Source organism: Fusarium verticillioides, chromosome 1 (genome assembly GCF_000149555.1).
Source record: "Fusarium verticillioides 7600 chromosome 1, whole genome shotgun sequence".
Classification (NCBI taxonomy): domain Eukaryota; kingdom Fungi; phylum Ascomycota; class Sordariomycetes; order Hypocreales; family Nectriaceae; genus Fusarium; species Fusarium verticillioides.
Genome location: NC_031675.1, coordinates 2,273,089 through 2,285,049, shown reverse-complemented (window position 1 = coordinate 2,285,049; position 11,961 = coordinate 2,273,089). Strand labels below are relative to the sequence as shown.

The window sequence follows — 11,961 nt, the reverse complement described above, 5'->3', positions numbered from 1 at the left end:
AGAGGAGGTGAAGCTCCAAATCCGGGGGATCCTGGCATATGTCGATGACGGTGAGTTTTGAATGCAAGTCTGAGGTTGGTGATGTGTGAAGCATGATGGAAAAAGGGATGAGACATGAAGCCGGCATAATGTGAGGGTCGTTAGGAGTCAGTTTGCTACCTATTGCCTCGTAGGTGGTAGATCGAGATAATTCAAGGAAGGAACTATTTACAGCAACTGCCAGGAATGGATTTGGCGTACTTGTAAGAATATGCAAGTACATACATACAGTTGAGTAAGGTAGGTACTAAGGTAAGGTAGTGTATGGCACAGCAGTTCCTGCCACTTTATTTCTACGAACTGAATTGTAATTCATGAGAGTTCTATGCGAGTGTCTCCTGCAAGAGTGCTCTTGAGGTAGGTACCTATGGCACCTTAATCCTTAGGAGAGAATTGAGGTGCATCGATAGCACATGAGAGTCTCTTATTAGGCTGTTGAAACAATTTACTGTTCTGTAACTAGTTCTGAGAGATACCCATCCTCCGTACGGAGTGGGTACATACGCGGTAATCAGTACAGAATCACTGGATTGAGCTCACCTACGGATACTCACTCACCACACTCACCACTCATCACCCCTGTCTGCTTCAGTAGATCGTATGCACAGAGAATAGGGACTGTTCGTCCCTGAGTGTGCCACGTTCATGATGCTCCTCCAATCCATCAGCGCCATGGCGCTAGAATCCATCAATATCCCCTGTCTCCTGCCCCTCAGGTCCGGACGACCGACTCCAACTAGAATAGTCAGTTCCCTCTGGGGCCTGGCCTAGAAAACTGCATGGCCCTAAAACGTCCTGAACCGTGCCCAGCGCCGTCTCACCAGGGGGAGGGTATCCATTTTGTCTTCAGTGAATCAACTGACACATGATGAGGGACAAAAAAGATTGTGCGACCCAAGGCACGAGTCGAGCTGGATTGGTTGTGCGGGAATTTTTCTCCAGTTTCAACTCGTTCAGGCACAAACTTGCAGGACGGTTCAGATTGGCTGCGTCCTTGTTTCCTGTTTCTCCCTACATTGACACTTTAATGTGCGGTCTGTGTCTCTTTGCGACTCTTTAACATGGAATGCAATGCAATGCAATGCAGGGCATTTCTCAATCAACCCTGCACGTTAAAGAAAAGAGACGCAACTCTGCTGTAATCAGAAGTCGACCTCTTGATCGATAATACCGGTACTGTAGAGCAGACCTCTTTGGTGGTTTGTAGACCAGGGTTTCATGTATCAGCAGCTCAGAGCCTAGTCTCACCCCCTATCCACTCACTACCTACTACCTATCCACCATAGTCCACACCCCCCACTTGAGTGAGGCTTCACACCTCCTGTCTCTCACCATCTCGCATGTCTCTCATATCTTGTTCTTATTCTTGACTAGCTAGGTACATGCTGTACAGCACGTTTTTCTTAGTAAAGACTAATATCTGGCGTTGCATGCTCGCTGGTCATGACGATCCTACGTTAGGCCTCCCCCATGTAGTCTGCACACCCTTTCCCACTCTTTGAAACCACCAGTCTGTATATAGCTTCAATCGCCCCCCAACTCACATTCTGATCTCTTGACCTTCGTCCTGCCTGTGCCATATACATGGCCTTTGAGTTCCTGGTCGACATATCTTCACCTATACTCCTCTCATCTCATCCCATCTCTACCGACGTCCCATCCAACGTCGATACCTTGAGGTTGACTTATACCGACTGTCGAATTGGTTTTCAATCGAACTGAGTGAATTCCAATTCCACTCGTCCCGATTATCACTGAAGCTCAATCACGAGTAGCCGCTTGATTGTTAGTGAACATTGCCCATTTAATATATGCCTGTTGCATGGATGATATATGCATGGACACCATCCATCATCTCGAATCTCATCCAGCTTATACTGTACATACAAATGATCTAGTACAATAACTAACCGTCTCCCAGTTGGCCTCAACTCGGAAGTGTATATCCTCCAAGCTCAACATTCGCTCACCTTCTCTTCTTCCCCCACACCTTTGGACGACATTGGCGTGACTTTTACTAATACTTGCCAACCTCACTTCACCTCCCTCCCTCTGACGTCTTCACATACAGACACAGAATGGCGATATAACCATGAAGGATTCACACCTCCAAGCTCTCATCATTGTCCTCGCGACCGTGGTTCCCGTCACCGCCATTACCGCAGTCGGATGTTTCCTCTACCGCCGCAGCCGCCAACGTCGATTTCTCTTCATGAACAGAGGCATCACTCCCATCGGCGACGAGGAAATCGAGTCGTGGAAGAAGGACAGGAACCAAGAAAAGGCACGCATCATCGAGGCTGCAAACAACGAAGCCAATGACCTAGAGCGACAACTCCAGCACCAGAGACAGAAGAGCACATCGTTTAGTTCCATACGCAAACCTCCGAGTGTTATTGTCTACGATCGTCCTCATCCCCGAGTCTCTGAGGAACTCTCACCACGCTCACTTCACCACAAGCACAGCATCGATACCCCTTCAACCCCAGTCGTTGCCCGTGCTCCCAATTCTCGCCCCGGTCTGACTGACGAGGCCGTCCAGGGTGAAGATGCCTTCATCCCACCTGTGAAGCGTCAACCTTCACGATTAGCCAAGCTCCCCCCTTCTGCTCGCCACAGTCGAACTCGCAGCAGTCGCAGCAGCACTATGGGCGCAGTATCACCTCGTGATCCCTGGCATGGTCACTATCCCGATGCCTTCTTCGGCACTCGTAGTTCCAGCGAATACCTACCGAGAGCAAATCGGTCATTGGATATTCGACGACAGCACCAGCGAATGCATTCCATGTCCAACATGAACCGACTCTCATTCGACGATGAAGTTTTCCTCGGTGGGCTGTCGCCGCGACCTTTAATCCGCAAATCAGAGATTGGCAGGGCCATCGGCTGAGCCAGAAGAATCTGACGATACTCCGTACTGACACTGAGAACCAATACAACATGACATGCATGCCCTTGTATTGTTGATTACCATCCCGAGCCGTATCAAGAAACGGTTTCCGTGACGGCTTGTTTCAACCCCCGTCAAACCCCATCAACACCCCAGTCACAGTCAAAATTGGCGGGGCCGAGATCATTTCTGACCCGTTTCTAGAAGGGCTATACCCGGTCCATAGAAACATTGCCATTGCATTGCCGCTGTCACTCAGAGGCAATTCGATCGTGATGGGCCCCTCGGCATTGACCTGAAGATATTGCCTCATCTCGTTAATGACCAAGAGATTCGCCTTTATGATGCTCGACGCGACTCTACCCCAAGCCTCGACCTCAAACACCCACTTACTTTCTCTTCACGAATACGCAAGAACCCACTGTCATTTTCGATCTTCGCTTCTCACTCCTCTCCTAAAAGAGACAGTAACCATGAGACCGGTTGAGACCGCCTCATTTTACCCTTGGCATTTGGAAGCCATGGGGACCATGATTTTATGCGCTGGCGTCTATGCCCGGTGCTGGAACACGGAGGATTTTGTGTGCATTTTGATGACGGATATACCCCAGACTTTCATTTTTTTCTCGATCTTTTTCTCTTTATGTTATTACGACCAAGCGAGGAAGTGATATGAACGGATGGATACAAGACGGTCCGTTTCATACGATGCAGATGATATCCACGGCTGACTCGAGCCTGGCGACGAGAGTTCTCCTATTAAGATACGGAGCTGGACAGACAAACGAGTCATTGGCATCATCACTCATGTGCCAAACACCTATACGAAAGCTATATATATATAGATATATAGATATGCACTCCAATTCAAACAGATTGACAACAAACCCTCCCTGCATGTCTACCTTAAACCCTTGCTTGAATCTTGCGCGCATCGGACTGACAGACGGAGCAGTACGGAGTATCACTGACGCAATTAAGATGAACAAGATTAAACTTTAGATCGACATAATTAGCCTTATACCCGTTACGTTCCAAAAACGTCTTTATATGAAGTTTAATTGATATGCCATTGGCTTTGCTTTGTAAGGTACTTACTTACCTTATGGATAGGGACGGAGTAATCGCACTCTGTTCCCGAGGTGCCAGCCTTGTTCCACTAAGAAACCACTTAACGCGTCCCTAGCCACTCACAGCGGGGCATATGTCGCGTCCAGCCACATCCCGTCTCAATCCCATTTGGCGCGTTCACTAAGCTTGCACCCAACCTCAGTCCTGGTTCACTTGCGTTCTCACTAAAAATCCAAGCCAACAACGAATTATCTTGGTCAGGATCTACAGCGTCCGCAAGCATCGAGGTTTGGTTCTTGCTGCGTAGATGAATATCGACCAACAAAATAGGGACCAATACTGATCTCGACATTCCTTGCTCTCCAATACCCGACTCGAGATCACCACCAGAAAGGGGCTGAGAAGAGAGTGACCAAGTGGTCGCCATATCAGAGGTGCTCCCTCTGATGAACATCAAATACAATAAGGGGATAACATTGCTGTTCGACCAAAGTATCCATTTACCCCATCTCAGCTGTATACCTGGGCAACAAGATCTGCACAGCCACATCTAAAGCATCTCTTCCCAGCGTCAACATACTATTCTCACCACCATTCACAATGCCACCTCGCAAGTCTAGCTCGCGAAAAAGCGACACTTCGACTGCACGATTTGTCCCGATGGATGATGTGTCGCCCTTGGACCAAAGCCCAGCACCCGCTCCAACACATGACAACGATTCTATGGCCACACAAGTACCTACTGCACCAGCACCAGCACCAGCACCGCAAGCTGCCAGTGAGACTGCTGCTACGGAAGCCGAGGCGGATACTTCTGTGAACCAGAATGGAGACAAGAAGGACAAGGACAAAGAGAAAGAGCATAAGGAGCACATCACCATCGAGGTAGGTTCAAGAACAGCAACTCACAGACCTCGCAAGGACCCAGTGTTCAAATCTGTCCACAAGGGACGCTCAGAACCAAAGACTGACTGAACAATTCGAACAATAGGACTTGACCCTTCCAAAGTCTATAATAACACGTCTGTCCAAGGGTGTTCTACCCCCCAACACACAGATCCAGGCCAATGCCATCATGGCTCTAAGCCAGAGCACCACAGTGTTCATCAACTACCTAGCATCTCAGTGCGTCAAGTCTTCTCCCCCCCAGAGTAAATCACTAATTGCGTAGCGCCAATGAAAACACCGTCAATGCAGGCAAAAAGACAATCTCCCCTGCAGATGTCTTCAAGGCCCTTGAGGAGACCGAGTTCGCGTTCCTCAAGGAACCTCTTGAAGCTGAATTTGCTAGTATGTCTTTTTATAGGCCCTGCCATGTCTTTCGTTGCAGGACAGATTGTATATTATAAGACTGCTAACACCCCACACAGAGTTCAACGCTATCCAGACTGAAAAGCGCACATCCTACCGTCAAAAAGTCCGCGCCAAAAAGTCTGACGGGCCAGACACTGACATGCCAGACACCTCTAACATGGAAACTGACGGAGACATAACAGCTGTCTCAACAGGCCCTCTAGCTAAGCGCCCTCGTGTAGAGCCTGGAAATGCAGAGGCAGAGGAGGATGCGGCAACAGAGGATGAGGTTGAGATCCCCGAAGATTCAGAGGACGATGAAGTCGAAGAAGAAGATGAGGAGGAGGGAGAAGCTAGTGGCGATGATACCCAGGATGCCCTTGAGCTCAAGGAAGGGAAAGAGGAGAGAGACGAGGCATTGGATGGGGATGAGAGTGATTAGAAATATGTAGTTAGCCATCCGGCCGAGGGGCTGGATGGACGACTCTGGCGTTCATGGTGCCACTGTCACAATTTATTGACACGATATTCTACTTCACTTTTCTTCAGTCGCCCTGCTTGGACCTACACGGCTGAGCGGGTATGACAATTCCCACTGTGGTCCGTTGTACAGTTGAAACTTAAATCTCAGCTGTCGTACTACGCGCCTTGTCAACACTCTCTAGACACTCCACATTCCTTGCACTCTCACAAGATAAGCCCCGTTGCGAATACTGTCCCGGCGGAAACATCCCGGCGGGTGTTACCGTGCTGTCACTTCAGATGCAGTACATAGGCCCTAGATATTGGACGACAACATCCTAGGCTGCCCGATTCGCTGGGCCGGGTCAAAACATGCTGTCGTGATTGCGTATTGCATGAACAGACACGGACAGAACGTCGAGTCCGGTTTCGTTGCACAGCTTCGATTCTGACTGACATGAGCCTTAGCTCACGGTGCAAAGGACATCGCAAAGCAACAGGATTACTCGAGGCCCTAAACATCTCATCGAGCATCATCGTTATGCACGCAGCAAGCAAAGCCGCAAAGTAGCTAAGGCAAGACTATAGACGTGAATTATCAAATCTGCATCAACAATCCAATCCCCAATGTGTCACCCAGCCGGTATCACGCCCCTCTCGAGCGATACTCACATGTCGCACATGCATATACACGCTTCACGACTGGTACGTTGTACTCCAGGAAGAAAGAAATGTTTAAAAAGGACGAATCGAAGAGTGACGTGGTATCAAAATGAAAGCCTAATAGATGTATGCCTCGCCAACACAAATAGTACTAAGCGACGACACACAGGCAAGTCGCAGTCGAAAACTCATCCGTAGTACCACCAGAACAACCAAACCAAACCAATAATCTGCCCAAATAACATCCATATGCCTGCATCCAACAGAATGGCCTGGTAAACATATAACAACAATAAAACAACAGCAGGGCATGTTACCCCCGTGAATGTACCTAACCAGACTTACTACCTCATATCAAAACCCACAAGTAGAAGAAATAGAAAATGCAAAAAAAAAAAAAAAAAAAAAAAAAAAAGAAACAATCATGTGTCACGGTCCTGTCCGACTCCTCTATCCCAGCCAGTCCAAATACTATTAGCAATTCTTCAAGCCATAAGGCCCCTCGAGATGCACATAGCCCCTCCACTCATCTGCATACATGGAGACCCAGGAGGGAGGAAAACAGACCAAGAAGATAGCCGTCTTCTGGCTCAAGTCGTATGTAAACCCAGGATAGGCCAAGAAAGAAATAAAAGAAATAAAAAGGGTAAATGGAAGAAAGATATAAGAAAAAACACAAACAGACCACACTATCAGATTGGACTTCTCAACGAAGTGAGATCGTGGGCTATATCATTCCATCGTTTCGCATCACCAGCTGGTGTTCACAAACTTATTGAGGCTGCTGCCCTGGAGTCCACCACTGCTGGGCTGGTGAATGCTGACCGGACCAGCCTTGAGAGACTGATGGCCCACCAGCGCCACCTTGAGGCATGTATTGGCGAGGCGTTTGATCTGCAGGATACATGCTCTGACCCGCACCATACTGCATACCAGCCATGCCGGGGAACTGCATACTTTGCATCTGGCCCGAGCTCCCTTGACGGAGATGTGATGGCGACTGAGACGGGTGAGGTGCTTGGGACTGAGCAGTGTAGCTGCCGTAGCCATGCTGGGGCGCCTGCGGAGTCTGCGGCCACATCTGACCCGATTGGTAGTTATAACCAGGCGTTCCCTGAGACATGGAGCCCCCTGTACCGGGAAGTGTTGGTCTGATCGATTGCGTGGGTGATTGAGCCATACCCCTCATGGGCGCTTGACCGAGACTGCTCTGCGCGCTGATTGACTGGGAGTAGGGCGCAGTGGTCATCATCATTTGAGGGCTTTGAGTGGAAACCAATCCAGGTTGCTGCGACATGGCCGTAGCTGTAGTGTGAGGTGAGTGTGAAGGCCTGCTGGTCGCCGTGTTGGAATTGTCGGCAGAAGCCACAGGCTGCTGGGTCAGATTGGAGGGGGGCTGCTCATGTGGGCGTCGCCAAACGCCTTGGAGATAGTCGTTGCGCATATCCCGCTGCTGATTAACTGACCTGTTGAAATCTGCGGCATGATGGGCCTGGGCGTTGAGCTCCCCGAGGGGCGAAGGACGGGTCTGGTCTTGGTAAGCAGGGCCGGTGATCTCCTGACGAGGTCCGCCTTTGAGAATTCCTGAGTAATCGCGCGGCCGGGAGTCGCTTAGGTCTGATCCTAGTGTCAATCCGGGCATTCTTGTCGTGGTTCCGGGTGGTGGTCCGATCATACCTGGTTGAACGAGGTGCGGCTGCGGGGGGCCGGGGAACGGTCCTGGGTTGTTGCTATACACAATCTCTGGATGGGGACCAGCTAACAAGACGTTGTTCTGCTGGGCCTCGGCCGCCTCTCTTGCCTTCGTAGCACCGGGGCGCTTCTCGCCGGCAAGGTCAGCTTCAGTGAATCCCTGTTTCCGGGCCTTGGTTTCCCAATAGTCATCGCGAACTCTGCGGCCATTGACAATCACACGGCTTCCAAACTGTCGGAACATTGACCTGGCGGTGACGATGGCAATCTGCCTGGATCGATACGAGAAGGGAAGGATTTCTTGCCCAACTAAATCATCCTTTTCGGCCTGGCTTGCGATAATCTTGTACAGGGACCTGTTCTTGTTGAACAAGAGGTACGAATCACGGTAACCCAAAACCCTAGCACATTCGGTAGCCAGCATGAACAATTTATCCCCGCGGTTAGGGACCAAGAATGTTCGGCACTTGTATTCACGTCCTCCGTTGAGCGTGCCGTTGAGCTGGACTTTCTTCTCTCCGAACTCATCGATTTCACGGGGTATATACTCGTCTCCAGTCGGATTGAGCTGGTCGGTCGTGTGGTCTCGCACAGTGGGCAGAGCCTTCAGTGTTGACTTGGTTGGAGTGGTCTTCGGCGGCATCTGTGTCTGCGGCGTATATGCAGGGCTCGTTTGTGGCAGCCCTGAGCCTTGAGACTGGGGAGTCTGCGGTGGAGGAATAGCCTGAGGAAGGTTCGAGCCTGCGGCCTGCCCGGGAGCCTCGGAAATGCTCCCTGTTGATCGTTTATTCATCGGTCTTGCCTTCTTTCGAAGTGGTTTTGTATCACCTGTAGGTTGCAAGATAGGTCAGCACTTTTGCCACCAGTTGAACTTTTGAGCCCGCAAATACTGCAACGAAATACGGCATAAAGCATAGGAACAAAAATAGCAATCAAGGAATCGTAATTGATCGCCGTTTCTGGCGCAAGGTAGTCGGGTGCCGAAATGAGTAAAGTAGCGGCGAAATACTAATCGCCGACATACCGTCATCGCCAAGCTGAGGCGAGTCGTAAACTCCAGGAGAATGACTGCGCTTGAGTGTGCGCTGGGGTTGTTGCGTCAGACCTATGACTGGAGAAAGCTGATTAGCATTTTGAACCTTGAGTTGAATTTACGGACTGTGGTGACGGGTGGCGCAACCTATTTCACGCTTGAATCCCCCGGTCGCAGGGCACGAAAGTTGTAGTGCGGGGCAAATGCATGCATCATGGAGTTTGGGCGCAAGTGATATTATCACTTGTACGTGTGTATGGCATGATTTAAGAGTGGAGTGAGGTTTGTGGAGGACATGCGATCACGAAAAGGAAGAAATAGGATTATAAAACTTACCAGGTGAGCTGAGCGCAGCTGGGTTGATTGTCGCATTATCAGCGCTGGTTTGCTGAGCGGAGTACATCACAGAGCTACCGAGCGAGCGGGGGATGGGTGAAGTTGCGACCACGGGAAAGCGATGGCGACGTGTCCAGAGATGCTTGGACTGACGGGTTGACGGGTTGGAGAAGATGCAGAAAGGAGGCAACGCGAGTCGCACGTGGTTGGCAGCCAGAAGGAGGCGCGTCGTTGAGCGTGAATGGCGGATTGTAGATATATGGCGAGCTTAAAGTGGGAAGCCTGCCTGGCCTTGTGATGTGCGATTTGGCCTGCCAGGCCTTGGCTCAGAAGGGAGAGTCAAGCGCAGGCCGGGGCGTAGACTCCAGCCGGAAGTTGAGCCAAACCGAGACAAGATCGTAGTAATCCAGACGCTGGCCGCGGCAGCGGCGGGACAGGTGTAGGAAGCAAAAGAGACAAACAAGAACAGAAGGAGACGAAACAAGACGCAGAAAGCAAGAATGAGAAGATGCACGCAGAATGAAAACTTTGGCAGGATTTACCTTTGTCTGGTGATAGAATGATATGAAATATAGACGCGGGATCGCGTTGTGCGACAACGACGTCAAAGAGGCTCACGGACGAATCTCAATGATCAGATTAGCCAGCCAGCGTATGGGCGCGCAAGTAAAACCAACGAACGGTCGCGTAACAACAAGAATATCAACAGAGCTCTGAAGATTCCAAGATGCGCGTCCAAACAAAGTGATTGATAGATTGTCAACAGGATGATTAGACGATGCGATGGAGCGGGTGTATGCGTGTGTATGCGTGTGTGCGTGCGTGTGTGATGGCGGAAAGCCGATGGTGGATGGGTGGATGGTGATGGGTTAATGATGAACGATGAGATGGTGGCAGGTGGAGGAGGGGGGCGGGACTGCGCGCTGAATCTCAATGGGGTGGGAGGGAAGGTGTAGTAGTAGTGAGCAGCTAAGGTAGCAGCTACAGTGAAATCTGGGAATCAGTCGCACTTGCAGTAAAGCCAGTGGCGATTTGAGACCAGGAAGCTAAGGTAAGAAAAACCACTCTTGGGAGGCAGGAGCATGCCTGAGCAGGAAGGAACCAATCAACAGCCCCTGAAATGGCTCCAGTAGAAAGAATCCACAAAAAAGGACCAGGGATATCAAGACCAAGACCCAAGAGTCAGAATCAGAATCAAAAACCAGAACCGAATCCTTGGAGGTTCAAGCCGGAGGAAGTAGAGGAGGAGTAGGAGGCGGCGGCGCAGCGGGGGGTGTAAGCAACGGTGAGTGACTCTTAATTAGGGTCTCTAATACGGGTGATTGCGCGCCAGTGATACTGTAGCGTAGGTAGCGTATGTAAGGTAGTATGAGATAATGCGACGGAGGAGGCGCGTGTGGATGTGGAGAAGAAACGAGTCTGAAGCGTTCAAAGCGGAGATCGTCTAGCACATGGGCTGTATCAAGTATCGACCTGAGCCGAGTGTGGTTCAAATCCAATGTTGATGCGCTGCGATGCGATCGCTGCGCTTTGAAAGGAGTGCGCTTTTCAAAAGAGAATGAATTGATTGTATGAACAAACGAATAACGTGTTGCGCGTGTTAGGTAAGAAGCGATGATAATGCGACAAAGGCAGAAACAAGACTCGCAATCAACGATATGACATATCGCGACTGGGAGTGATAGAAGCGTTTGATAGTGGACAGGGTCAAGTAAAGTCCAACTTGCTGCGTTCTGTCGACGCTGCACAAGTTGCGCGTGTTGCGCGCGGGAGCTGTGCTCCTTGAGATTCAAATTCAAGTTAATAAGGATGAATAATTCGAGGGGAGGGGATTTTACTCCCAGGTGCTTCAGAATGCCGTACGAGGTGATGAGGGGGATGCTGTGTAAGGCAGAGTGAAACGAGGCAGTTGGTCGTGTAGCGACACAGGTCGACAAGACGATGATGGTGCCGACGATGTTTAATCACGGTATTGCCAGTCTGGGCGAGTTGATTGTTTGATAGACAGATGAACAGACAGATGGATGGTTTATTGTAGGTGCGGATGGCATCCGTCCAGCAGTGGAAGATGGAGGGAGGAGGAGGACGACGAAGAGGGAGTGGGACAAAGAGGGCTACTGGGATATCAAAGAGGATGGAGTGGAGGGGAAAAGGGTTTACCGTTGGAAAGACGGTGCGATCGAGGGAGACGGATGACGAAGAATGGTTGGTTGAGATGGCGCAAGCCTGGGGGAGGAGGGGATGTGAGTGGAGAGCTAGTTGAGCCAAGCTACTAAGGCATGGACAAGTACAAGGATCAACGAGCAGGGGAACAAAAGCCCTGGTTGGCTATCATTAGAAAATGGTGTGTATCTATGAGAGGTAAGACAAGACACAGTGAGGAAGATGATGATGAGGAGACGACCAGGCGGAGGCGGAGTTGAGTTTTGAGCAGTAAAGATAATGATTATGATGACAGAAACTAAGGTAGGCATCGTCGAAA

The 11,961-nt window shown here is 50.2% G+C and overlaps 4 protein-coding genes across 24 annotated transcripts; 2 read left to right on the top strand and 2 right to left on the bottom strand.

Annotated features, from left to right (window-relative positions):
- Nucleotides 1-414: 414 nt before the first annotated feature.
- Nucleotides 415-842, bottom strand: FVEG_14807 (hypothetical protein; the record flags this gene model as incomplete). The annotated part of the gene is made up of 2 exons (XM_018903814.1): nucleotides 607-842; nucleotides 415-487 (listed from the first exon to the last, which is right to left on the bottom strand). The coding sequence occupies exons 1-2, from the start codon at nucleotides 726-728 to the stop codon at nucleotides 415-417; spliced, it is 195 nt and encodes a 64-aa protein (XP_018744069.1). The 5' UTR covers nucleotides 729-842.
- A 522-nt stretch (nucleotides 843-1,364) lies between these two features.
- FVEG_01309 (hypothetical protein) lies at nucleotides 1,365-4,055 on the top strand. The gene is made up of 2 exons (XM_018888204.1): nucleotides 1,365-1,824; nucleotides 1,961-4,055. The coding sequence occupies exon 2, from the start codon at nucleotides 2,132-2,134 to the stop codon at nucleotides 2,927-2,929; it is 798 nt and encodes a 265-aa protein (XP_018744070.1). The 5' UTR covers nucleotides 1,365-1,824; nucleotides 1,961-2,131; the 3' UTR covers nucleotides 2,930-4,055.
- Nucleotides 3,930-11,635, bottom strand: FVEG_01311 (hypothetical protein). Of its 21 annotated transcripts, none has more exons than XM_018888211.1 (4): nucleotides 10,022-11,635; nucleotides 9,135-9,221; nucleotides 8,096-8,938; nucleotides 3,930-8,035 (listed from the first exon to the last, which is right to left on the bottom strand). In XM_018888211.1, the coding sequence occupies exons 3-4, from the start codon at nucleotides 8,901-8,903 to the stop codon at nucleotides 7,191-7,193; spliced, it is 1,653 nt and encodes a 550-aa protein (XP_018744084.1). In that variant the 5' UTR covers nucleotides 8,904-8,938; nucleotides 9,135-9,221; nucleotides 10,022-11,635; the 3' UTR covers nucleotides 3,930-7,190. The 21 variants fall into 21 exon arrangements, with proteins under 21 accessions (XP_018744084.1, XP_018744083.1, XP_018744086.1 ...); XM_018888210.1 differs by having other exon boundaries at nucleotides 8,096-9,221; nucleotides 10,022-11,260; nucleotides 11,318-11,591; XM_018888213.1 differs by lacking the exon at nucleotides 9,135-9,221 and having other exon boundaries at nucleotides 10,022-11,260; nucleotides 11,318-11,591.
- Nucleotides 4,124-5,849, top strand: FVEG_01310 (hypothetical protein). The gene is made up of 4 exons (XM_018888205.1): nucleotides 4,124-4,885; nucleotides 4,992-5,125; nucleotides 5,172-5,290; nucleotides 5,371-5,849. The coding sequence occupies exons 1-4, from the start codon at nucleotides 4,601-4,603 to the stop codon at nucleotides 5,733-5,735; spliced, it is 903 nt and encodes a 300-aa protein (XP_018744092.1). The 5' UTR covers nucleotides 4,124-4,600; the 3' UTR covers nucleotides 5,736-5,849.
- Nucleotides 11,636-11,961: the final 326 nt, after the last annotated feature.